We start from the raw sequence: 24,202 nt of genomic DNA on the forward strand, positions 1-24,202 counted from the left end.
CTCATTAAAATTCTACTACTTTGGACTCTTCAGTTTTAACAGACATGAACTTCAACTTACTAACCTCTACATCCTTCCTCATTCTTTCTTAACCCTTGAGAAAGTAAACTTATTTGCACTGATTGCAGCCGCACTGATTGGCGCCACTGTAAACAAGAGGATCAGTGAGACACCACACCTCCACTTCATGAAAAAGCACAGGAGGTCTGACAGGAACACCATTCAGTCAGTGCTCTTCGATTATTGGGCAAGTTTTTCAGAACACATCTAGAAGCACTGTAATATAATATATTCAGTAACTGAACAGTAGGAAATTCCACACACCAGTCACAAGACAGTATTGATTTCATCCCCTATAACAAGTCAGCAACCCACTGCAGTCATGTTTTTCCTTTCCTAGTGGAAAGGATCAGAAGCACGTTTACAGATATCAAAAGGGCTATGCTTGAAAAACAACCAGAATTGCAAGAAAACCAATACCTCTTCCATTCAGCTTTTGTTCATTTGTACTTTATACAGAAAATGGCTCATGGCTACCACTGTGGCAAAGATGTGCCCTAGATAAGGCAGATGTGCAGCCACCTGCACTATACAGGAGAAACTTTATTAATATGTACATGCACTGAAGAACAGAATGCAGGTTTGTAAGGAACTATAGCAAATCCAAAAAGCTTCTTTGGTTGTTGTTTTGGAAGGGGATTTTTTTTTTTTTAATGTTTCTGTTTTGGTGGGTTTCTTGTTTTTAAGATGACAAGATTACTAAAAATGAACTATATCAATTTAGTTTGCACGTACGAGGAAAAAGTGGAATAGATTTATTGGTATTTTTACTACTAGTCTGGATGGATACATTTGTAAATAAAGTCATTTCCTGGAAGCAAGCACTGTTGCCACGTCTATAGAGTAAGCTTAAACATAACTCAGGCTGTTTTGCTGGTGTTACGAGCAAAATTCCGAACTCCTGAACCCCTAAACGGAGCAGTCGCATCTAAATCTCTTACTGAACATAGGCCAGAGACCATTTCAACTCAGCTGTACCCTACAAATCATTCCAGACAGCACTAGCTGACCCAGGCTGAGGACAAAGTAAGAACACAGACAATCAGATTCTAGTCTTTACACACAATGGCATTCCTTAATTTACCAGCATGATCCAAAGACCAGTGCAATCTGTAAGGGAACAGGAGATCTAGTAACATGCCTCTGACAAAATCCAGTAGCAGCAGGTTATTCTATGAAACCTGGATACATCCTAACTAAGAAGGCAAGAGGTTTTTATTTAGCCCAGACATTTTTATTTCACTGCTCTGACTGTTCTGGGGAATCAAAGCAGTGGAGGGAGATTCATTTACTGAGTCAGTTTGATTTTGGTCATTTGCAGCAAGAAATAAGAAATAGGTACGAAGACCAAGAATAGACTAAGGCAGTTCTAAAGCTGAATGGATCCATGATTTCTCTGATGTAGACTCCCCCCTCCGAAGAAATCCTAGGATATTTCCAGCCTTGCCACTTGTAGGCTTTTAAGAGAAATGGGAAGACAAGCACAGTTTGGGGCTGCACGTACTAGTCACTCTGTCTAGTTCTATCTGTTCAATTACTCTATCTATCTGTTCAATACGAAAAAAAAAAACAAACTAGAACTAAAAGAACATAGAATTAAGTTTACCTGGATCCTGTAACTCTCTTATAATTGTCCTTAGAATACACAGCTAGGATGCTGACCCCTGAGCCTATGTTAACCAGCAGCATAGGATACGGATTATCAAGGCAGTAAGGCTTTTTCTGGCACTGTTCAGGATCTGTAGGATTTTCGAAATAATAGCACTCTGGTTGGCCATTGAAACCAACAGAGTCAACGTAAAGGAGGCCTTGGATCAAACAGTCCAATTCATCCAGTTTATGGAGCTGCAGATCAGCAATCTGGAAAAGAATAACAAGAAATTAATAAACAAACATTTCCTAGTATAATACAACACCGAGAAGGACAAAAGGCTCCGCTGAAGCACTTTGATCACTTTAATAGTAACACATTATGCTATTTAAACAGTACAAAGATCTGTCTGAGCATGAAGTCCGAAATAAAAGGAGCTCACTATCTGCCTGACCAGGGGTACCTCCCGAAACAATGATGCGCTGCGCAGTAACGTTGTTTAGTTCCTTTGCCTTTGAGATATTCCCTGCCCTGCAAGCAGGAAATATTTCTCCCCCTCAGTATTCTGAAGCAATAAATTTTTTTTCCGCTCACCCCCACTCCAAGGGGAGCTGCATTCTGCAGCTTTTGGACAGTATCTGACACATGCCTGCACAGCAGCATTCCTCAGGATGCAAAGTGCTTTAACTCATCATCCCACTACACTTCCCAGCAATTCAATGAAATTTTTAATAAAAGCATTAATATCAAGAAACTTCAATTAAAGAAAAGATAGCCTTACAAAGCGCACATGCTTATGTTAATATGCATTAAATATGCAGCGGATTATGCTTAAAAGATCTGCAATTTTTTTTAGTATATGTCACCAGTAATCTGAGAGATCTATTCCTTTAAATTGTGATAAGCACTTTAAAATGCCTCATGAAAAACAGGGTATTCCCGATGTTTGGTGAAAAACAATATAAAAAAACCCAAAGACGAATATTGTAAAGCCCATGCCCCTAGCAAACTGTTCATAAAAAAATATAACTGTAACAGAAGGCAGAATAACAATTATATGAGCTTAAAAAGAACATTCCCTCTGAGATCTCACAGGTCACCCATAACTGTACTTAAACAGACATGTCTACTTGCCATAACACTCTGTTTACTAGAATAAAAATCACAACCCTTTCTCGAAATAGAATACAGTGACAGTCTGTAGAAAGTCTCCTTTCCAAATGACATTGAGCTTAGACTTGTGTTAGGGAGAGGAGAGGGAGGAAAAAATAGTAAACATGCTCGTCCAGATCCTGAGGTCATCTGCATCCTCGCACCTGCAAAGTAGGTCTAACCTAACTCCACTTTCCAGCAGAAAAAGCAACAGGGTATTAGGAACAAAGGGGAGTGGCACAGCACAGAGCTGGTTCTCAAGCATTTGCATGTTGCAGGATGTTTTTATAACAGCTATTGGAGAAGATATACGAGGTTAACTACCTCCTATTTTTAATTCTGGAAGCTATATTAAGTCACTATAAAGAGGAAAGATATTTCTGTGGAACGGGCATGGCCAATAGGTTACATTCTTTTGAGCTATTTAAATCTCTCCCCTAAGTTTTTTTCCTCTACCTGTGCGTAGCTCTAACTTGCCTTAACTGAAAGCCATTCTATTCTTTGGATCTGCCCTTTTGTTATACTTGCTACTCCTCAAATCCTGGAATCGGAGAATAGAAATAAGACCCAAAAAATCCCAAACCAGCAGTCTCTAAGACCTCAATATAGATACAGATATTCATAGGACAATAGAAACAGGTGGAGATAATTTCTTCTCATTTCAGTATTTCCCAAAACGAGTATATTCCAGTATTTTGCAATCCCTTCATATTTTTGTCTTGGTTACCACATGGCTACACAAATTACAATTACAGAAATGCAGCATACAAGACTTGAACCATTTAGCCAGCAAATAGAAAGAATAAAAACAAATTAGGAGAAAAGGCTTTTAAAAAATTGTTGCAAAAATCTTAAAGCTATTTTGCAAATATCTTGGATTTCAGCAATTTCTTGCTATTAGACTGAGGGGAGAATCTCCAGTCAAGAGATATATAATAAAAGGCATTAACATAATAAATGCTTCATGCACTCTTTCTCACAATGGACATTGTATGGAGCCCACTAAGTCATCACTCATTACAGGATTTATTTATTTTGTTAAAGCCCAACTCATGTTGCACATAGCTAGTCAAAATAAGGAAACGTTCTATACTAACCATGATCTTTCTTTAAGTTATGTGCTGTACAGTCTCAGTTTCCTCATCTTACTGTATAAGCTAGATGCAGCATGACCAAACACCATCTCACACAGGTACAGCACGCACAGACACTATGAACCAGAAGCCTGCTATACAAAGACAAGTCATTAGGAGATTTATGGCCCCTACTGTCAAAACCTCGATTCTCCCATAAGCCAAATACCCAGCCACAAGCTGCTTTTGTCTCATCCATGTTACCCTTTTGTAAATAGGGAAACATCAGTAAGAGACCTTGCAAGAAACGAGCAACCAATACAAATCTAAGAGCAAAACATTTCTGGCATCAGTGCAAAAACACAGACAAAATCCTTGTTTCTACAAACTCTCCAGTCAGCCCAACAATTTTGTAAGGGCAGAACAAAAGAAACTAATCAAAGGTTCTTTTTCAAGCACTAAGCATGGGAGTTTTATTAGGTCCAGCCCTCCACATATAAAAGGCACACTAGAATTTGCTCTGCTTTTTATAGCTCTGTGCTATATTTAACAGCTGATATACTGTAAGCAGAAAAGCTCTATTACTGCTCTCTTTCATGTATGATATTCATAGCAGACTGAAAAACTATTTTTCTGCGTTGTTGCAGCAGTCTGGTTTTCATTTTTGGAAGGAGCAAGACTGGCATCAGTATTCCACATCAATCCGCCTTCATTCAGAGAACTGCGAGCTCTGCAGCCACCAACCCTCTGAGGCTCAGAACAGTGAGCCACCACTCTTCTTGTTTCTAAACACAAATTAGGGCACAGTTGCAAGAAATGTAGTAACCCAGACTTGTGCAAGAAGCCATGATAGAGCCAGGGTCACAATTCCTAGTCCCTTTGCCTGCATATAGAACTGCATTTTCTCTATTAGTTTCTTTGCTCACAATGACTCAAGCAGCAAAACTGCATCACAAAATAGATGTGTCTGTAAACACCGTAACTAATGTATGAGTAGGCAAACGTGGTTTTTTTTTTCTGGTGCCATCACCTGACCTACCACACTCTACTTGTCCTCATCTTCCAGTTGTTCAAACCACTTCTCCTTGCAGGAATCAAAGTTTATGCGCAGAAATGCAAACCAAAAATGGGAGCCGTGTGTAGAAGCATGCTTTAATTGGACTTTTTCCTGCAACGTTTTACAAAATGCATTTGCAGATGTTTTCCAGCCCTTTACAATCCCTATCGTGAGGGCAGACAGCATAATGGTCAACTTAGCCTGCTCTGCACTCCCGTAACTATATTCAGCGCTGTGCCTCTCTAGAAAAGTTTTATGTCAGAAAGTTGTGCTATAAGAGGAAGAACTGCAGAACAACGAAGTATACAGGACCCTGGAGGGAAAATTTATGATGGTTACAGGGAAACCATATGTACATTTTTTAAAAGAACCATTTTTCTGCATTATAGCCAGACTGTAGAAATTCCTCTTTATTTTAGACTGTTCTTTTTAAATAACAGAGAGGGGACAGAAGAAAACACTTTGGGCCTTGAGGAACTCTTCACGACCATCAAAAGGAGGGGCTTGGGACTTTTACCATGTTTATAAGCAGGTGCAACACAGCAAGGAATTAGCGAACATTTCCCCATGACAGTTCACACTTTAGCAACAAAATCCTGAAACCCACCTGATTTCAAGGATACACAAAAGGTCTGTTGTTGCTGTGTACAGATGCTATTTTAAGGAGAATGAAAGCACCCCTCTTGTACACTTGCAAGAAGTGCTGGAAAACGGTACCGTCTGTCCAAGTTTAGGTTTTTTATTTCAAGGTTTCTGATGGTTAGTTTTTTTTTTTTTTTTTTTTAAATAATATGCATAACATCAAACAATTTTTAGCTGTATTCAAGTACCAGACAGTATGAAAGGAAAAAAACATGGTATCAACTTGCTGCTGCTTTGAAGTATGGAAGCACAGAAGTCAGACTTGGGTCACATTTGTTTCTTTATGGGTGAGTAAATATTTCCACCTCAACAGGGGAAATGTTAAACAGCCCAGACCTCTAGAAGTGAGCTGAGGGCAGCCATGGTATATGTGCAGCAGGGCTGAAGCGTAATGGATCAATATTGCTGTGCAGACGCCTTTTCAATGAAGCTCCAGCTCAGGAAAGATTTCACCCAGTTTGAATTTTCCCACTGATACCAAGTTCTGGTGAGCACAGTGCAGAAGTGTCCAAACCTAGGCGCAGTTACAAGTTCATCTGCCTCTTGGGCTTTCAATCAGAAATACGAATTTTTTCTGTAAGAAACTGTTAGGGCTATAACTTCTTCCATGTTTTTAATTATCAATTAAAACAGCCTCATTTACTATACCACTCTGGCTTTTATACGCCTTCTGGGCATTGCTCCAGTTTTTATTTCTTGTAATAGCTTACAGTCTAGCTTTTCCTTCCACCTCCCTCCCATTACCTCTCCTCCACTTTTATAAAGATATACTTTGCTTCCTTTATATCTCGATTGTCTTCACCTCAAACCTCAACTCTGCTTCTTTCTGAGCTCAGATGAGGTATTCCCCCCAGCTCGTTCCACATCCATCCTGAGGCTGAGAAACACCCACTCACATTCAAACAAGACAAAGTCTAATGCAAATAAAGGGTAAGCCCAACATTCACTGAGGCAGAAGAGAAGGTGCCCTCTCACACAGCTAGCTGTAAAGATCTCCTTCCTTTCTTGACAGGGAAAAGATGCACATTGCTTCTCCCCATTCCCCCGAAGAGTTTCCTAGCTTCTTGTGGTGGTGGTAACAGAAGGTATCGTGGTTACTTCATCTGTTCTCTGGGTGCCAGTTTCAACTCCAGCCGAGTTTACACCTTACAGGCCTGAGCAGCGGTGTCCAGACTCCTCAAGCAAGGCGTCATGCAGCTTACTCATCCTACAACACAGGACTGTGAGTTTTTTTTGTTTTGAGCTAAATACAGTCTACAAGTCATCCACAGGCATTCAGTTCATACCACAAAGCCAAACCTTAGAATCAGCTAATAACTGGCACAAGGAAGTCATTCTCCGACAGCGAAGCTTAAAGAATTTTTCTTACAGGTTATGGGGAAGGTCACGGCCCAAGTTTAAATTTGCGTTGGTAACAAACTTCCTTCCTCCCCTGCCCTGAATGTTCTTTAATAAGTGATTGGGTTTTGGCCCAGGCTTTCACTGAAGCCAACAGTAAAATTTCTGTCAAGATAGGTCTGTAGGTGTTTGTTCAGGAAAGGAAAACAAAGATCCCACCTTTGAGCCACTGCAATTGACAGTTTTGTAATAGAGCAGGCTTTAGACAAAAGTCTGAACATTCCTTTCTTCCCTCACCCCCCACGTTTCCTTTACATTGAGTTACTTCACAAAACTGAGTGACAGTCCAGGAATTTATTCCTCATTACATTAACCACATACTTTTGTGCAAGTAATGTGTGTGTGCTATTGTGGAGGACACAGAGTATAAAGAGATTTATATTACAGGTACACAAGCAAATAAGTCTGTGCACTCCTTACTTTCACAGAAGTGATGTTACTTGAGCATTTACAGAATATGCGAGGTGACAGTACGTAGTTGGGGAAAGGAGGGAGGATTATCAGAATTAGGCAACAGGTTCTTCCATGCCTTAGCACCACTGTTAACCTGAAAATAAAGTCAGCCAGCCATAAAGATCAATCATTCAGAAACAGGGGGCGGGGGGAAGAGAACAAGAACAAAACACAAAACCAAGAAAAAACACCCTAAGCTAGAAACAGTCCTTTTAGTGAATTACTTACTGATGCTCTTCAATGAACATTAAGTATAACCATATGGTCAGTAAAATTATTTCTGTGGTCTAGTTTAATGAATAGAGTCAGTTTTCCTACTTTAGGGGAAGCAGTCAAATCTTAAGAATTAATCAAATGATTTGCCAGGCTACTGATCGTTACTGCTGGCAGTCACCAAGCAGCCCACGGAGATTTCTCCAGGTCTCTTGCTATCCAACACTGTGGATCACGTGAGAGGGAGGTCAGATAGCTAAACCTCGCTAACATTGCAGATTTAGTCGCCTTTCTAAGGCACAGAAGACAGACAGAAGATGCCTCCCAATTTTGTTTTATTTTTTTAATCCACAAAAGCAACAGAAATGTCTAGATCAAACTTATTTAACTCATTTAGGGATTCAGAATTAGACACTGAAACAGGCAAGTAACAACAGGACGTTTGCTTGTCTATTTTAAGGAGAAAAAGCTGCTGTAATCTCAGAAGTATTCCTTCTTTGGGATTTGAATGCTGTTTTGCAATATGTTAGATCTTTTGTCCTAAATCTATGCAATCCTGAAAGTCCCATAAGCATTTAGAAATACCATGAAGGACAAAATAACTTAAAAGCACGTACACAGGGAAATAGAGGGCCAGAACAAAAGCATGTTACCTGTATCAGTTTCATGAGTTTCCTAGCATCTAGCCAGATTTTTTTGATGAAATTAACAACATTCACAAACATACTTTAGTTTTTCCACTTTGCTTCTAAGTAACAGAAACAGTAAAGTTTAAAGCCTGCTCCATATAAGGCATTATACAATACTGAATCCTGCAACAGCAGGATATTAGACTTGGCACACGTTCTCTACTTCTACAGGTGCATTAGAATGATCAAATATTTGAAACAGACATTTCAATGCTTCTGAGGGCACAATCCTGAAGCTGTTGCCCAACGTCAATTTACAGTCAGCAGAAGACACTGAAATAGCCAGCTGCTGTTACAATGGCTAATGAAGTGTGACAATTTAAGTGCCAGTACCCAGGACACTCAGCCCTTTGAGAGAGATTAGGCAAGCAAACCTTCATGTAATGGATAGTATTTTGCTTCTGTAATACTCTATGGATATTACAGTTTGAGCCAAGAAATACTTGCTATAAAGGCAGGTGTGGAACTGGATAGCTGCAAGAAGTGGTGTCCAAAGCACTCATTCAGGTGTGAGGGCACTTCACTGATTGCTCTGTCATACAAAACACTCCAGGCAGTTTTTATAGTGTTTTTCTCAAACTGTCTACAAGTGTTACAGCACACAAAATGTTAACTAACACTGCAAAGATGTGGGAATTCATGCCTAAATCTACCAGTAATTTGCTATGTGACCTCATACATTTGTAATACAGCTGCAAGACAGCCCCAGCTTCAACTATGGCTTCCAGTGCAACATTGACTACATTGCAGCTGACAGGACAGACTGGTCCCTCACTGTAAATTGCACGTTTACGACAGATAAAGTCAAAGCCATGGAGAGAAATGCCTAGCTGTGATAGCCACCAGGTAACTTCCAGTCCAATTCCACAGCTGTGGGAACGAGGGACGTAAATTTCCTTATTAAGCAAGCAACTCTAGCTGCTATTACATGATACAGGAGAGACGAATTTGGGAAGACTGACCATTGCAAAGGGATAGTCAGCCTCTTCAGAAAGTCCCAAAGTGACCTCCCATTGTCACTAGAGAACATGACCTGAATCATCCCCTGTACACATGGAAGGACGCTCAAAAACCTGAACTGAGGCCAAGCTAACTACTGCCAGAACTCGCCTTGTATTGTGGTGCCAACATCCTTATGCAACCCAAGACAAACTAAAACTTTTGAGGACTCAAAAACCATCAGTAGACCCTAACACGTAAGGGACTTGCAGACAGACTAATGGACAAGAAATCCAGCATGAGTAATGGACTACTAGAGCAATTCAGAAACTTGATAGTCCTTCATTAGACTAGCTGCTTCCATGTCCAACATTTACTGAAAAAGGTTGCACGACAGTAGAACAGCTGGAATTCGTGTTGATCTCATACAGCATTCTCTTTCTCCCTTAGGATCTTGGTCATCTGGTAGGGGATGGGTATTGACAAAGAAAAAGCCTCTTGTGCTGCAGGAATGGATGCCTGGAGTTAAAAATGAAGTATACAAAGCCAAGGACTGCAGTCAACGGCAGTTGGTAAATCAGCTCCCTAGACTGAAGCAGAGACAGAAAAGCAACTGATGTAACCTGTCATACCCAGCAGCCACCCCTCACCTTCAAGATCAGGTCAAAAGCTAGGGACAGAAGTGTCAGACCTGCAAGCTAAGTAAATAATTCACATTAATCTTAGTGAGACTGCTCTGGTACAGACAGACTTGTCATTCTTTTACAGAAAATAAATGGAGGTATGCCCCCGTAGAGACACATACACAACAGACAACTGGCTCCCAAATGACTATTTCTCTCTAATGCAGTTTGTACAATGGCTCTATATGCCTCCGTTGCCACAATCAATTTCTGCAGTGCACTCTAGTGCACTCGTTCGGGAGCTAGGACTATTGCTGAAGTTTATACAAACAGCAGCATCCCAATACTTCAGATTTACATCAGCTTCTGGAGCTCCCTGCAGAGATTATTTTTAAATTCTAGGGGATCTGGGACATAGTCACCACATAAACTGCCTTTCTTCACATGACATGCTCCCAGAATTGAAAAGAAAAGCTAGCTGCTGTTGTCATGCTTCCACACACTGTTTCACCCCCTGCTCCATGCTTGGTCTTCCAGACTCTTGACTCAAGTCTGCTTGAAGACTAATACAAGGGGAAGGGAACCTGAATCTAATCTCTAGCCTGAATGGTTTCATTTCTGGTTTTCTAATAAATACCCAATTTGCAAGATGAGTACCTAGTCTCTAGTTTTCATAACACACCCTCAACTGACTATCAGGCATCTGGTCATCACAGCCGCACTCTAAAAAAAAAAAAAAAATCATTTACTGAAGACATTCTGCACTGTAATACTTCAGTAAAACACCCTTCACCTGTCCCCTCTGTGTTCTCAGCAATTCCTCTAAGTAATAAATGTGAATTGATTCTGTTCATCTTAACCCATTAGGATGGACAAAAAAAAAAAAGTACTATTTTCTCTGCAAGTTTTAATAGAAGGACTCCCACAATGTTTTCCCAACATACTTCACACTGAACCCTTATGAACTGTTCACGTACCATTCTGAAGTCCTCCTCAAACTTGTAAGCTCCACCTCCTGTGGCACAGAGCGTAGTGTGCAAACTGGAGAAGTTCTTTTCACTACCCATCTGTATGAACCTATGCATGGCACAGCTGGGAAAGCGGATGAAGTGCAGGTTTCCTTTGCGTCCACACATAGTCAAATTTTTCAGTTCAAGATGGACATCACGAATGCCAGTTTTACCATAGGCTGTATTGGAGGTCAAGTATTTCCTAATGCTCTTCAGGTTTTCCACCTCTTCCTGTTCTTCTTCTGCAGTAATGTCCTTAGGTTCAAAGTAGACCAGTTTAACCAATGTTCCACCGATATCCATTCCAAACCATGGAAACGCTAAAGACAAGGGGGTTGGAGAGGAAGAAAGAGAAAGTCACTATAAATATACAGGTGAATAACAATTCACTGCAGTTGCAGCATCTGCTCCTGAAAGATGGTGGTCACTTACGTGTCCAATTCACATGTACTAACCACCTCCTGAAGTAAAGACTTCATAAAGCCTCAGTTAAGAAAAAGAATAATCTCAAAATACTCTTCCCTGGACAAGCAGGTTTTAATAAAGTGAAAATATTTTTTCCCAGGAAAACATTTTACTCTTCAGTCAGCACCCACTTGACAGAGCACATTTACTGCATTTCACCCAGTCTGACTCCTGACACCAATTCTTAAAATAGACTAAGGAGGGGAGGAGGAAGAAACAACCAAACAGGAGAACAGGATTTCTCAAGTCACATTCCCACTGTGTAACAGCTACAACTGCCTTTCCAAAACCAGGCAGAATTTCCATAGTCACAAGGCTCTGTTTGAGAAGCAGCAATACATAACTCTCCCATTATGCTGGAAGTCCCCAGACTTCAACCCACCAGAACTAGCAGTTCTGTTGGAACTACACCACCTGCATATATTAGCAGAAACATGCTGGTTTAAGTTCAGTATTTACTACTGACAGTCCTTTGACTGTCTCCCTACTGACTCCCTTTGCCGGTAGATGTGTTAGCCTATCACACAACTATACAAGAAATGTCACTATTTGCTTCTCAGCATATATATATTTGCCACGGCTGGCCTAGGTCTACCAAAGCTTTTGTTCTGTTAATAGCAAGAGAAAATCACTACAGAGCACACAGCCAGAAGACACTACCTGAAACAGGTTTGTCTGCCTGCTCTGCTTATATACACATGCACACATTTTAAACAGTAATCCAGTTAACTTTATGAAGCAATAAGAAGTGAGAACACAATATCTATACACAGGTACTGCAGGAGGAGACAGGTAGTAGTGTTTCTTAGAGAAATTAAATTAAATGAACTGAATATGTGGCTAACGTCTAAGATCAATTTCTAAAATAGCAGTCACCTCTCTGCTCTTAGGAAGAATTGGGCAGACTAGAAATGTGATTCTACCATCTATGGCATCCCAACTTAGCACTGATACAAACTCCAAACCATGGACACCATATGCATTATTAATATTTCTGCCAGTGAATCTAAATGTAAACAACTTGGGACAAAGATTTTAATCAGCATAGGAGCTACTGATTGCACTGTTCTTCCACAGGTAATCGCAGCTGAGTACTAAGTTACCCAACTTCAGGTTGAAAGGAGCTTAGTGTCTTTTACTTCTTACCACAAGGGCCTCAGCATTATTCTTGTCTGGCTAAATAATTCAAAAGTCTAAATTTCATAGTTATTAATACACACCCCCCGGCAACCAATCCTTAAATGTCAGATGTTTAACACAGTTGTTTTGCTCCATTGCTGTATGCCAAATAATGGAATCACCAGTTTCTCCCCACTTTCCCTAAGGACAAGGCAGGCATAATGCATAAACTCCCATGAAGTAGCTTGCTTACAGTTCAGTTTTTCTAAGACTACCTACTGTTACCTGTTGCAAAATCTAATTTCTTTTTCCATGCCCTACAAGCTGCAAGACACAAAGACACTGAAATGAAGTCTAATTTGAGGTTTGGGAAGATAAATCCTATGCAGATGCATGAAAGCTCCCTGAAATGGGAGTGTTTTCAAAACAGGCTTTATCTTAAAGAAGAAAAATATGCTACCATACGCTAACCTGTGTCACAAACAGTTTTGGAAGTACACAGTAAATATTTAAGCAAAAGTGGTCTGGTCAACGCTGTACAACACTACAACGCAGTGGAGCTCAGGACACCAATCCCATTAGCGATTCACACAAATCTTTATTTAAACTACCGAGAACTTTAATTACCTCACTGGAACAGTGAGTCTCCTCCTCAGATGTATCTTAACTATGCAAGCAGGAAGTTTAATTTTAAAAGCAGCATGGTTGGACCGTGTGATACAGAACCAGCCTGTATCTAAGTGTAAGCCAACTTCCAGTATTCTACATTAAGGGCGTAAAATCTGCTACAATCTACCTGCACCAATAGTTGCTTTAAAGCTATAGCGTAGATTTAATCTTTAAGAGAGGAAAGAAGCATTCCATCCTCCTATCAAACACAAGCCCAGCAATAAAAGTGTTAAGTGCTAACAGCTGAGAGTTACTCATAAATGACTGCCAAGACATTTACTACTTAATATTTTGAGGACTCATAACTAAATCATTAACAAAGAATAAGTACCATAGAAAACAACCATGAAGTTATTTCAAGTTTGTATAGTTCTTGGGATAGGTACACATAATGTTCACATTTAAAAAGCAAGCAGAAATAACAGATATTTTTTAGTTTCTCTCTCTGAATTCAAGCTCCTTTCATTTTGTTGTGAGCCAAATGGAGAGCTGCAGAAAGAAAAGAACTTTGCTCCCAGAACAGCAGCAGTTTTCTTCAGCACAAATAAAGTACACAAGATCAGTCCACAATAACTGATATTTCAGCTACGCAGAGCAGCAGCTCAGTTTTCTTCACAGCTGCTAAAGGCAGCTATCTGCTGGAATCACTTGCAATGAAGACAACTATTTTAACTGGTTGACCAATTAAGACAAAAAACAAGTCTCTAAGTTCCTGACAAGTCCCCCTGAAATTCATGTAAGTTCCATACAGCTGCAGCAACAGTAGAAACATTTCTGTATTCCAGTGATTATTTTAGAAATTTATTCATTGTATCTTTTGTTACTATCAATACATCCCAAAACAAAATGCACCACTGAAGCACCAGCAGATCTTTTCAGTATCTTTAGATAACCCAACTTAGCTGGTACCTATACGCTCCAACTTTCCCGAAGCCAGGCAATACAGTGCTAATGGGAACGTGCACACAGACTGCGAGGTGCTCCTGGGTTTCGCTTCCTCCCCAAATACAGACAGTAAGACCATTCAGAGGCCATCAAAATTATTAGGGTCTTCACTGCTACAACCAGGGGGTATGAAGAAAGAAAGGTTATTTGTGTAGATACAGTCTCCATAGACTTGAGCGAAAATGGGGGGTAATTGTGGGTTTTTTTCTGTTTTGTTTCGGGTTATATGGTTTTTTGTTTGTTTTGTTCTAAACTGGAAGTCCAGCATTTCACTGATAACCTAAATAAATGTCTGGTTTCTTTTTCTGTGTGATTTACTATGAAAAATGAAGAAACTGGATATGTTGCAGAAATGCTTTCACAGCATAAAAAATACACTTCTTAACTAAAATGGTCTGATAAGACTTATGAGCCCATTTCTCTCTTCTCAGCAAAGTCAGTATGCAATATACCTATTGGATCAATGCAATCTATTATCATGGAGAAAATAAAACTATTCTACTGTATTGCTACACTGCAATAAGTCATAAAAAATAACAACACAAAATCTAGTTCTAGGTCCCCTAGAGCCGACACAGAAAGCATCAAGATGAATCACGCATTCTTAAAAGCCTAGCATAAATCAGAAGATTCTGCTTATCTTCTTAAGAAAATTAACTCTCTTTATGTTAAACTGCACCAACCACCTACCGGTTTGTTATCTTGAGATAAAAATCTCCATTACTCAAAATTTAGCTGCAGAAGCATGTGACAATGCAAACAGAAGGTATCTACAGCATTGCATACTTAGGTAATCTGATGCACTCCAACAGCTGTGCTATCTGGGGGAAAGGTTCACTCATGAGAAATTCCACAACACATTTTACCTAGTTTCTGCACAGACTTTGAAAAGTATGAACCTATAAGGCTATTCCTATAAGGCATTTTACATTCAGAATTGAACATGCTTGATTTTAAAAACATCCTGTGCTTAACATAGAATATAAGGAGGGGGTGTGGAGGGTAAATATATAATCACAACACGGACAAGATCAGGGGAAGCAAGAATGAAAGGGAACCCATAGGTCACTAAGTAACATTTCCCCCCATTAACGAGGGCAACCAAGGGTAATCCTTTGCGTTTATTTAAACAACCACCACATAAGCTTAGCTGAATCTTTTTACTCCTCAACTCTTCGAAAGAGATTGTGCCTGAATCCTGCTGGTTAGAACTTTCTTCTCTCTACCTGGACCCTAGATTTTTCCATGACCAATTTGCAGCCGTTTCTTCTTTTGCCAAAACTGTTTCAGCTTACACATCTCTCACAAGATCTGTATTTCCTTGAACACAGGTAGAGTATTTCAGTTTTTTATCAATACTTTGAATAGTGGTATCAATACTCTGATATCTTAGTCATAAATACCTCAGATGAAATATCTTAGGTTCAGCTGCTTTTCTTCCTGGACACACATATGATGAAATCCTATTACTTCATTTACATTTTTCATTTGCATTTAATTTGCATTGCTTGATGCTTTCATAACCTAAGAACTTCCTGTTTTAATTGGGACTGGAAGAGGGGAGAGCAAGCCAAACATAAGAACAGAAAAAAGAAATCAAAACAAGAGAGTCACACATGAGACAGGATAGTATTCTCACTGCTTCTGAAAGCTGCTTTCTATTAGAAAAGAAGCTTGATAAGAGCTTGCATATATTTTCCAATTATTTCTTCCTATTTTACAGAGTTATTTTGAGCAATCCAAACGTGTTGCAAAATGGAAGCATTTGTTTTCCTTTGAACAAAAATAGAATAGATAGCTTAAAAAAAAATTGTATCTGCTTAGTCATTAATAGAAGTTCTTGAAACTTTACAAAGCTAGAGTAAATAATTCATGCACATACATCAGGTGAAGTCTTCCAGTTCATTTTCAGCAGCAAGGGCTTATTGAATATCTACCTCCACGTGAGAAAATGAAAGCAAACCCAAACAATGCCACAACCCAAACCAAAAAGCTTCAAGCTGAAAGCACTTAGCTGTTTGTTAAACAGTTGTGACCATTCACACATACATGGTCATATTACCACAAACTGATTTCTTAAGATAGCACTGGGAGACCAGGTCATTACGTAGCCTGTATAGCATCATTAAAAAACCCGAACAAATAAAACCCAAAATTACAAAGCTACAAGAAGCAACGAGTAGCTATCGAGAATCTCATTCTTGGATGTAGCAGCACCCAGCCTGACGGAAGTGATTTGCGCAAGTTTCCCTTTCCTGTTGGGCACGTGTTACCTTGGTGAGGCAGGTAAGCCGTTTTAGCTCCCAAGATGCCAGATCACAACACACAAGCTAGTTCAGTTTGTTAGGACCAGTCCTATTTATTAGGCAACCCTCACTTCCACCTACATTAAAAGCAGCTGGAGATTAACTTTACACAGCATATCACCTGAAGAAACTTTTAAGATTAAAAGATCGTGGGACATTCCAATGCCTAGGACAAAATTTCAGTAACTGATGAGAACATATTTACTCACTGTATCAATAGCAAGACCAAAATCATTTTCACTCCTGTATTCTTCACTAAAATATACTATATAATCATGGCATTCCGTATTTAACATCAAGAAAAAAACCCTAGATTTCCCACAGTTTCCACCTGGCCTTAAGTAGTACTACATAATCATGCTGCAGCCAAACACCACAGGTGTAACAATCTAAATATTGACCAGAAGCATTCTTTACTGTGAAGCTACAGCTTGAAGCATTTAGAAATTAACCATGGCAATTATAACGCATATTACTTGTAAACAGTCATGCTGCCTCAACACTACACATTCTTTCACCCTTAACAACTACCAGCTGACTTGAAGCAAGACATAGGATGCTGATTGGAATAGAGACCCCAAGGCTTTATCTTAAATTAAGAAAAGCAATAGAATGAAGATGTCCAGCTGGCTTACTCCCTATGTCTGATGTAGAATAATGCTGTGAAGCACCGGTCTAGTTAACCGCCCTGCTGAAATCTTTGTCCCTACTTGGCTACAACGCTGTTTCACAGGGATCAATGAAGGCCCTTAACTGCTCCTTTTCTTCTGTTCAAAGATCACATTTAAACTGAACAACAGGACACTCTAGCAGGCTTTTGAAATTATCAGAATTCACACCGATTCAGTATTTTATTCTCTTCTGGAGCGCTTCAAAGCGCAAGGCATCATAACAGATACTTTTTTGTATTCATTACGCAGTGCTGTGATACAGAAAGGGACCGTAAACCCTGGTCTTACAAAAGGTCTGCACTAATGGTTGAAACCAGAAAACTGACTTAAACCTAATATCCCTGACAACTCATCTAGTCCAACTCATGAAAAAAAGCAAAGCAAAGACCAGCTTCTCAGCAGAAAAAGCAGGAGGTGAGTCAAAAGGACCTAAGTTAGTCCCAAGACCCTCTCTCATCGCAGGCTAATCAGCAAAGCACACTGGTTACACAGCAAATCTTCCCTTCTCACAGGGGAAAAAGACCTGGGAATATAGAATTCTACCTCACTTTGGCAGAAAGTAAAAACAATCTGAAAACATATAACTTATAAGGATTTAAAGGAATAATTGCTGCAGAGAGATAGGTTTCATTTGTTGAAATATTGGGAAATGACAATTATCTCATTATCTTTTCCACCACGCAGAGCAAACCCCACAATCAATACTAAAGTCTTACATGCCATGTGGTAACTGCACTTCATTTTGCAACATGTCCTTAAGCATAGAACAAACATCTACAAAGGCCAGGACTAAATACAAAAAACCAGTAAAACGGGTAGTATTCACTAGAGATGGATACAGTGGAAAGCTATGCAATACCAGGAGAATTTGAGTATAATTTAATTAGTTTTTTAAGCTAGTGACAATGTGCTATCATATTTTCCTGCAGGACTAATACCAAATTGCAAATTTATTCTTGTACAGAATAAACCATATAAATTAAAAAGTCTAAGATCAGCAAGAGTTCACTTATTTTACTCAGCAGAGAAATTGCCCACAAATAGTTCTACAAAGCACTTCCCTCACCTGCTGTTTTCATTAAAGCCTCATTTAATTAAACCCCCACAGCTGAAGACTGTTGTCATACACCTTGGGCAATACAGCCAGTCACCTACGCTCTTTACTCTGATGGGCTCTTTTTCCCCTCAAGATGGGGGAGAGGTTCCAAATCCCTCATTCTTCTTATTCAACTGATTACATGTATCCCTAAAAGCCTTACTCTTTGCTTCAAAGTAGTTTTTACTATGAAGAAGAATTTGATATGCAAGTGCTGACTCTTCTTAGTTACACCACATCAAAATGTAAGTTAGTCCAAGTTCTGCAGCTTTTGTTCCTGAATGAAAGTGTGAAACTGGACAAAGACTACACAATCAGATGGTGACAGAGAATCATTTGGTCATCAATATGTTTAATTAGGTAGAAGACTAAATTAACTATCAGTAGATACATGACATGATTAATCAATACAGAGAACATTCTAAGGGAAATTGGTATGTGTAGCTCAGCAAAAACATTTAAAAAGAGAAGGCGCTGGCTAATAAGTAGCCCTGTGAAAGCTGCAGCTCTTCAAAGCTGTTTCTATTTTGTTCTGCTTAGACAGAAAAGTTTTTTAAGCTTTCGTTTCAAAAGAAAGAAAAAAAAAAACCAAAAAACAGAGTAGATGAATGCACACTACTTCCTACTGAGTAGAAACATCTTTAAGTTTTGGCAGTGGGTAGCTGTGATTCTGACTATCCCTGATTACCCTTTCGGAACATGCTGAACTTTTAACAAAGAAGCAAACATTTGTTGGCATTATTTGAAGGACTAGTGAAGTGAGAGTGCAAAGAAACAGAGTACTTTTTCCCATTGGATCGTTTTACTTGCAGAGTTTACCGTGGAATTATTCCATAGCTCCGTACCTACATATAAGAAGTCACCTACGATCAATTAAAACGTACTATTAATCAACAAGCCTCATACAATGAGGTACATTACAAATATGGATGTCTGAGACTCATAGCCTTAAAACAAAACACAAAGTAGGCAGCCAGCTCACTAACACCTCCCAAACCAACTAAGCAAAAGCCACAGGCAATATAGCTCCTAAGGAGGATATTACTAATTTATCGTATTTGCAAGATAATTTTTTGTTTTCCCCCCCCCCCAATAATTTCAGCTCCGAAAGTCTGTTTTTTCCTTAATTCTAACAGCGTTTGGGGAAGAAAGAGCACGCACCAAGACGGCCGAGCCCCCGAGGCACGGCCGCCCCCGTCCCGGTGGTTACTCACAGTGCTGCTTGGGCACGATCAGCTTCATGGGCGCGTCCGGGCGCGGGGGATGCCGGCAGGACCCTGGGGCCGCCCGAACGCGGTGCACGGCGCGGCGCGAAGCTGCCGCCCGCCGGCGTTTGTGCCGGGCCGCCGCTCCCCGCCCGCCGCCGCCCCATTGGCGCAGGGCGGGCCCGGCCCACGCGGCAACGGGGCCGTGCCCGGCCGCCGCCGCCGCATTGGCCGGCACCGGCGGCCCTCGCTCCGCCCGCCAGGCCGGCGGCGGCGGGAGGGATGGGGCGGCGGGGTGGGGGGGGTGTGGGGGGGATGGACGCGGGATCCGGGCGGCGCTCCACTCTGCGGGGGAGGCGGCGCAGGACCCGCGGCCGCCCGACCCCGAGCCCGCCGGGCTGCGGCAACGCCGCGCGGAGGCGACCATCCCGCGGTGCATCACTTACGTGGCCTGTGCCGCCGGCCCGAGTCCATCCTCCGGCGCAGCCTGCATTTCTTAGCCGGCGAGCCGTGGCTGAGCGGCGGCAGCTCCGGGCGGAGCAGCAGCGGGTGCGGCGCCTCCCCGCAGCCGCCGTTGCTCAGCGGCTGGCTCGAGGGGTGGAAGCCGTTCTGCAGCAGCCCGCCGAGCAGCGAGCAGGAAGCGGCGGTGGGCGGCGGCGGCCCCGCCGGGGCGCGGAGCTGCTCCCCCATGGCGGCAGCCTCTCCCTCCCCTTTGTCTCCCGGCTCAGCTCCGGCTGGGCGCGGCGGAGCCTCCGCTCATGCCGGCGCCCGCAGCTCCGTGAGCTGGGGATGCGGCGCCCGCCCCCCCGCCGGCGGCGGCGCCGCACGACGCAGGCGTCCTGTCCGCAGCGCGCTGCAGAGGGGCGGCCACCGCCCTCCGCCGGGGACGCGGCGATCCCCCCTCCCCGCCCCCGCTAACGTGCGCGTTCCCGACCGCCGCGCCCGGCACCTGCGGGGCTCCGGCAGCCGCCCCGGCAGCGCGGGGGGCGCGTCCCCGCTGGGCCGGTGCGGGCTGGCCCGGGCACAGTCACGCTGGAAGGTGACAGCCCGTGCGATTTCAGCGTGACTCGGCTGCCGTGACCCCGCTGGCTGGCGCGCACCGGCCGCCCCGTCATTGCCGCTTCAGCCTGTCCACGCGTGACTCGGGCACCTCCGTGCGTGTGATCGCGGGTGTGCCCTGGACCCCACACAAAGTTATTCGTGCGTCACCATCAACATTCAAGTTTTTGTCACATTATCACGCCTCTCCTCACCAGCTTAGAGGGTCCGGTGTGACCTTGAATGCGTTTGACCTCGTGCTTTTTTAGTATCTTGGCTTTCCCTGCGCAGCACTGATAATCTTGTGACTGTGATTTACTCCCTGACCACTGACACATCCAAGCATAAAAACACATTCAATATCAAGCAGACATAAAATAAAACTGGGTGAACTGCGCTGCAGTGTCATATGTATACTTGAAAAGAAACACTAATTGAATTTTGCTCTGCACATGAAGGTCATTTCTTTATACAAACTGGCAGTCGCTGCATGGATGATCGTCCTTAAAGTAAAAACAGGTCACATAATGGCTCCTCCTTACACCTAAAATTAGTACAGGACACAGGCCCTCCACTTTAAAACACCCACAAAGAATGAAGAGCTATTCTAACTGCCTCCAGAAAGGGATACTGTATTAAGAAAATGCTTCATGAGAGGTAACATGACATTCTCTCCACTTCTTGGGTGGGACCAGAACATTGCATTTAGGTAACTGGGAGCAAGCCACAGAAAAAACACATGCATGAAGTTGGGGAAATGAAGGACGAACTTTTGAGAACAAAGAACATGTAAAATTTTCCTCCTAAAACCCAGTAACCAGTGTTCTCAAGTTGATAAAAACATTCTGAATTTTCCTCGTATCCTAATGCAGAAGCAACTGCTATAATTACCAGCCCAAAAGCGATGTCCCTGAAGAGGGCAGGAAGGCTATATACATTTACTGCTAGAAGGAGCTGTAGTGATTCCAGAACTGTGAAATTCTTTGAGAACTCCCTAACTTACTGCATTACGTACAAATTAAAAACCAGAAGGCTGCTGCCTGGGCTGGCTGGGACCTTCATACCACTTGTTGGCAGTTGTAGGCGGCTGGTTACGCTTTACGAGCTCTCCTTGTGAATCCTTGCTGCTACTGTCCCCAGCTTACAATGATTGTCCCCTTCTCCATCCCTGCCACAAAAATTGACTGAACATATAACCAGCCCGATGCAGAACAGGGGGTCATCCCTGCAAACCTGTTTTTCTCTGCAATTGCAGCGTAACTGGGAACAAACACATGGGCAGTTACTGTACCTCAGCTGAAGGGTGTCAACTTCTTAAACTTCAACAAAAGCAAGACCACCTTTAATTGCATGCTCACATTTCCTTGTGGTAGGATAGCAGCCTGTCCACTGACTCTGCAATGGGATAGAGTACCTGTTTCAAGTACCATAACCAATTTTAGGCACTAAATTTCTGGAATAACTAACAAAGGATTAAACGAAAACATCAAGTTTTAGCCTAGGAAATTAAAGATTTGAAGGGATATTCAATTTTGGGACAGGTAACAGCAAAGGAAATAACATTACAGTTGCCAAGAAAGAAGAAAGAATCCGTAAGGGATAACGGCACTTTAGACTCCAGGCAGACATTTCCTAGAATGAAGTTAGGCAAGCATTAGACTGCACCAGAAGACTCAACTCGCCATTGCTGCAAATTTTTAGGAAAAGGTAAATATCTGTGAGGAACAGTCTAGGTAGAGCTGATCCTGACTTAGAGCAAAGATTAGGCATGGCCTAGATATCTTTCTGAGGTTCTTAACAATCTTTTATTTCTAATTAAATGATTCCCTAATATTTTGCTGTAAATATTGTACAATTATTCCCAGGATAGAAGTGGACTAGACTATGCTGAAAAGAAGTAGGTCAGGAAAATACTGTTAGGATATGATCCAAATCACTGACAAGTTCAGGTTCAGTGTAGACCAATGGCACATAACAACCACAAACGTCACCTCAAATAATGCTGGAGAAAATATAAAGATGGAGAAATGTTAAAGACTGTCCAAATCTATTGACAGGTTTTATATACAGGGACAGACTCACTTCCAAGTGTGTAGTTTCCCTGATCTTGTAAGCTCTCCAGCAGGAATGGATAAAAACACTTTCCAAACTTTTTGTGTTGTGTAAAGATCAAGTTTCAAACCAATGTGCTGCTTTATCAAAACAATTTCAGAATCTTGTACTGATTAACATCACATGAACTGATTTCTGCACTGCAAAATACCACCTTTTTCATATTATTTTTGTTTACATTTGTTTAATTTTGGAATGAGCTCTTAGAAAGGTTTTACATACCCCCTTCATGTTTGATTTCAGAATTCTTCAGCTCTTCTGCAATGTAAATTAAGACAAAGGGAATAAAATTAAAGTATATTTAATGTATTATGTGATTATCTGTAGGAGTTTAAAATGAAGGAATCTCACGTCTTCAGATGTGTATAGCATTGCTTATTTTGGGCACAAGCAAACTACAGTGCAATCCACTTGGCATTCAGGCGACAAAGACCTGAGCCTTTTGCGCTAATAAAATTGAAACTGGGAGCAGACAAACTGTTCATCCTAGTCTGCATCAGGTAGAACAACAGCATCACATTTCCTGAACTCCCTGCCTGATGCAGTGATGTAGACAGCCTGCGCTCTTCTCATATTCTGCAGGGGCTAAATCGGTCTTACATTATACTTAGTATTTGAAAATCTGGAATGTCATAGAAAAGACAGTCCAGAAGAAATATGACAGAAGTGATAATGTCACCTCCTCAAAACAGGGCAAAAAGTAGAACTTAAGTGTCCTGCTACTCTCACAGTTGAGCAGTTGGCTCAAGACCTGCTGTCTGCCGGTTTTTTTATCCATGTTATTTATGAGACAATGCATCACAGCACAATGGGCTGAAAGCAGGTATTATTTTTAAGAGGTACTCCACTCTCTTGCATTCATGCCATATATACACATTTGGTATGTTACTGCCTACTCTACATCCCTTTATATTAATTTCTGTATATTTTCTACATATTTAAGTTGTTGCAAATCAAGAACTGGGTGGAACATACAATATTCATCAATGAAGTCATGGCATGCGTTACAGGTTCGGTTCCTAACACTTCGGTGCAACCAAAGTAAGTTTTTCCTCTTCCTTTTATCATAACTTTCTAAATAAACCCTGTGAGCCAATTCAGTTTTCAGTCTAACTTGCAAGACAACAATCCAGGCAGAGGTGCAATACTGATAAACAAAATCGAGGATGCTTCCAGTTCTTCCAGTATTAACGTTTACTCAGTATTTCTGTCTTCCTTTCTGAACAGGAGTAGGTGGAAACTACTTTTTTATTTTTAAATATTTTCCTATATATTTCACTGTAAACCAGCAATCTGGTGGGAAAAGGACTACAAACACAGAGTGTGCTGAAGAATCCAGAACACAAATGGACTCAGAACAGTGAACAAGTCTGCTATACTGACTCACTGCTTATTACACATTTGCATGGCAAACACTTCATGGATTATTCCGTACTTGCCTGCACTGCAGATACCCAGCTTTTTATCACCTCTATTTATGTGTTTATAAACACAGAGAGCAAGGCTGCAATTCTCTAACTCTGTGAGTCAGCTTCAGCAAACTAATGACTACCTTGTGGTTAAGATACTCTGCCACAGGATCAAAAGTGCTGTGCTCCAGCCCTTCCAGTTTCAAAACCAATGGAACTAAAAAAAAAAAACAAAACAAACAAACAAACAAAAAAACCCCCACACAC

The 24,202-nt window shown here is 41.4% G+C and overlaps 1 protein-coding gene across 4 annotated transcripts in view; it reads right to left on the bottom strand.

The window, feature by feature from the left end:
- Window positions 1–24,202, bottom strand: part of PANK1 (pantothenate kinase 1) — a 48,178-nt gene that overhangs the window by 8,377 nt on the left and 15,599 nt on the right. For 2 of the 4 annotated variants that reach the window (XM_054206774.1, XM_054206776.1), the window contains 2 exons: window positions 10,868–11,220; window positions 1,667–1,920 (listed from right to left, as the gene is read on the bottom strand). In XM_054206774.1, the coding sequence (XP_054062749.1) occupies window positions 1,667–1,920; window positions 10,868–11,220 (607 nt within the window). Of the gene's footprint in view, window positions 1–1,666; window positions 1,921–10,867; window positions 11,221–19,385; window positions 19,521–19,822; window positions 20,191–24,202 lie in introns of those variants that run through there. The other 2 variants (XM_054206775.1, XM_054206777.1) reach the window with 2 other exon arrangements.

This window comes from Rissa tridactyla, chromosome 6, assembly GCF_028500815.1.
Source record: "Rissa tridactyla isolate bRisTri1 chromosome 6, bRisTri1.patW.cur.20221130, whole genome shotgun sequence".
Lineage (NCBI taxonomy): Eukaryota > Metazoa > Chordata > Aves > Charadriiformes > Laridae > Rissa > Rissa tridactyla.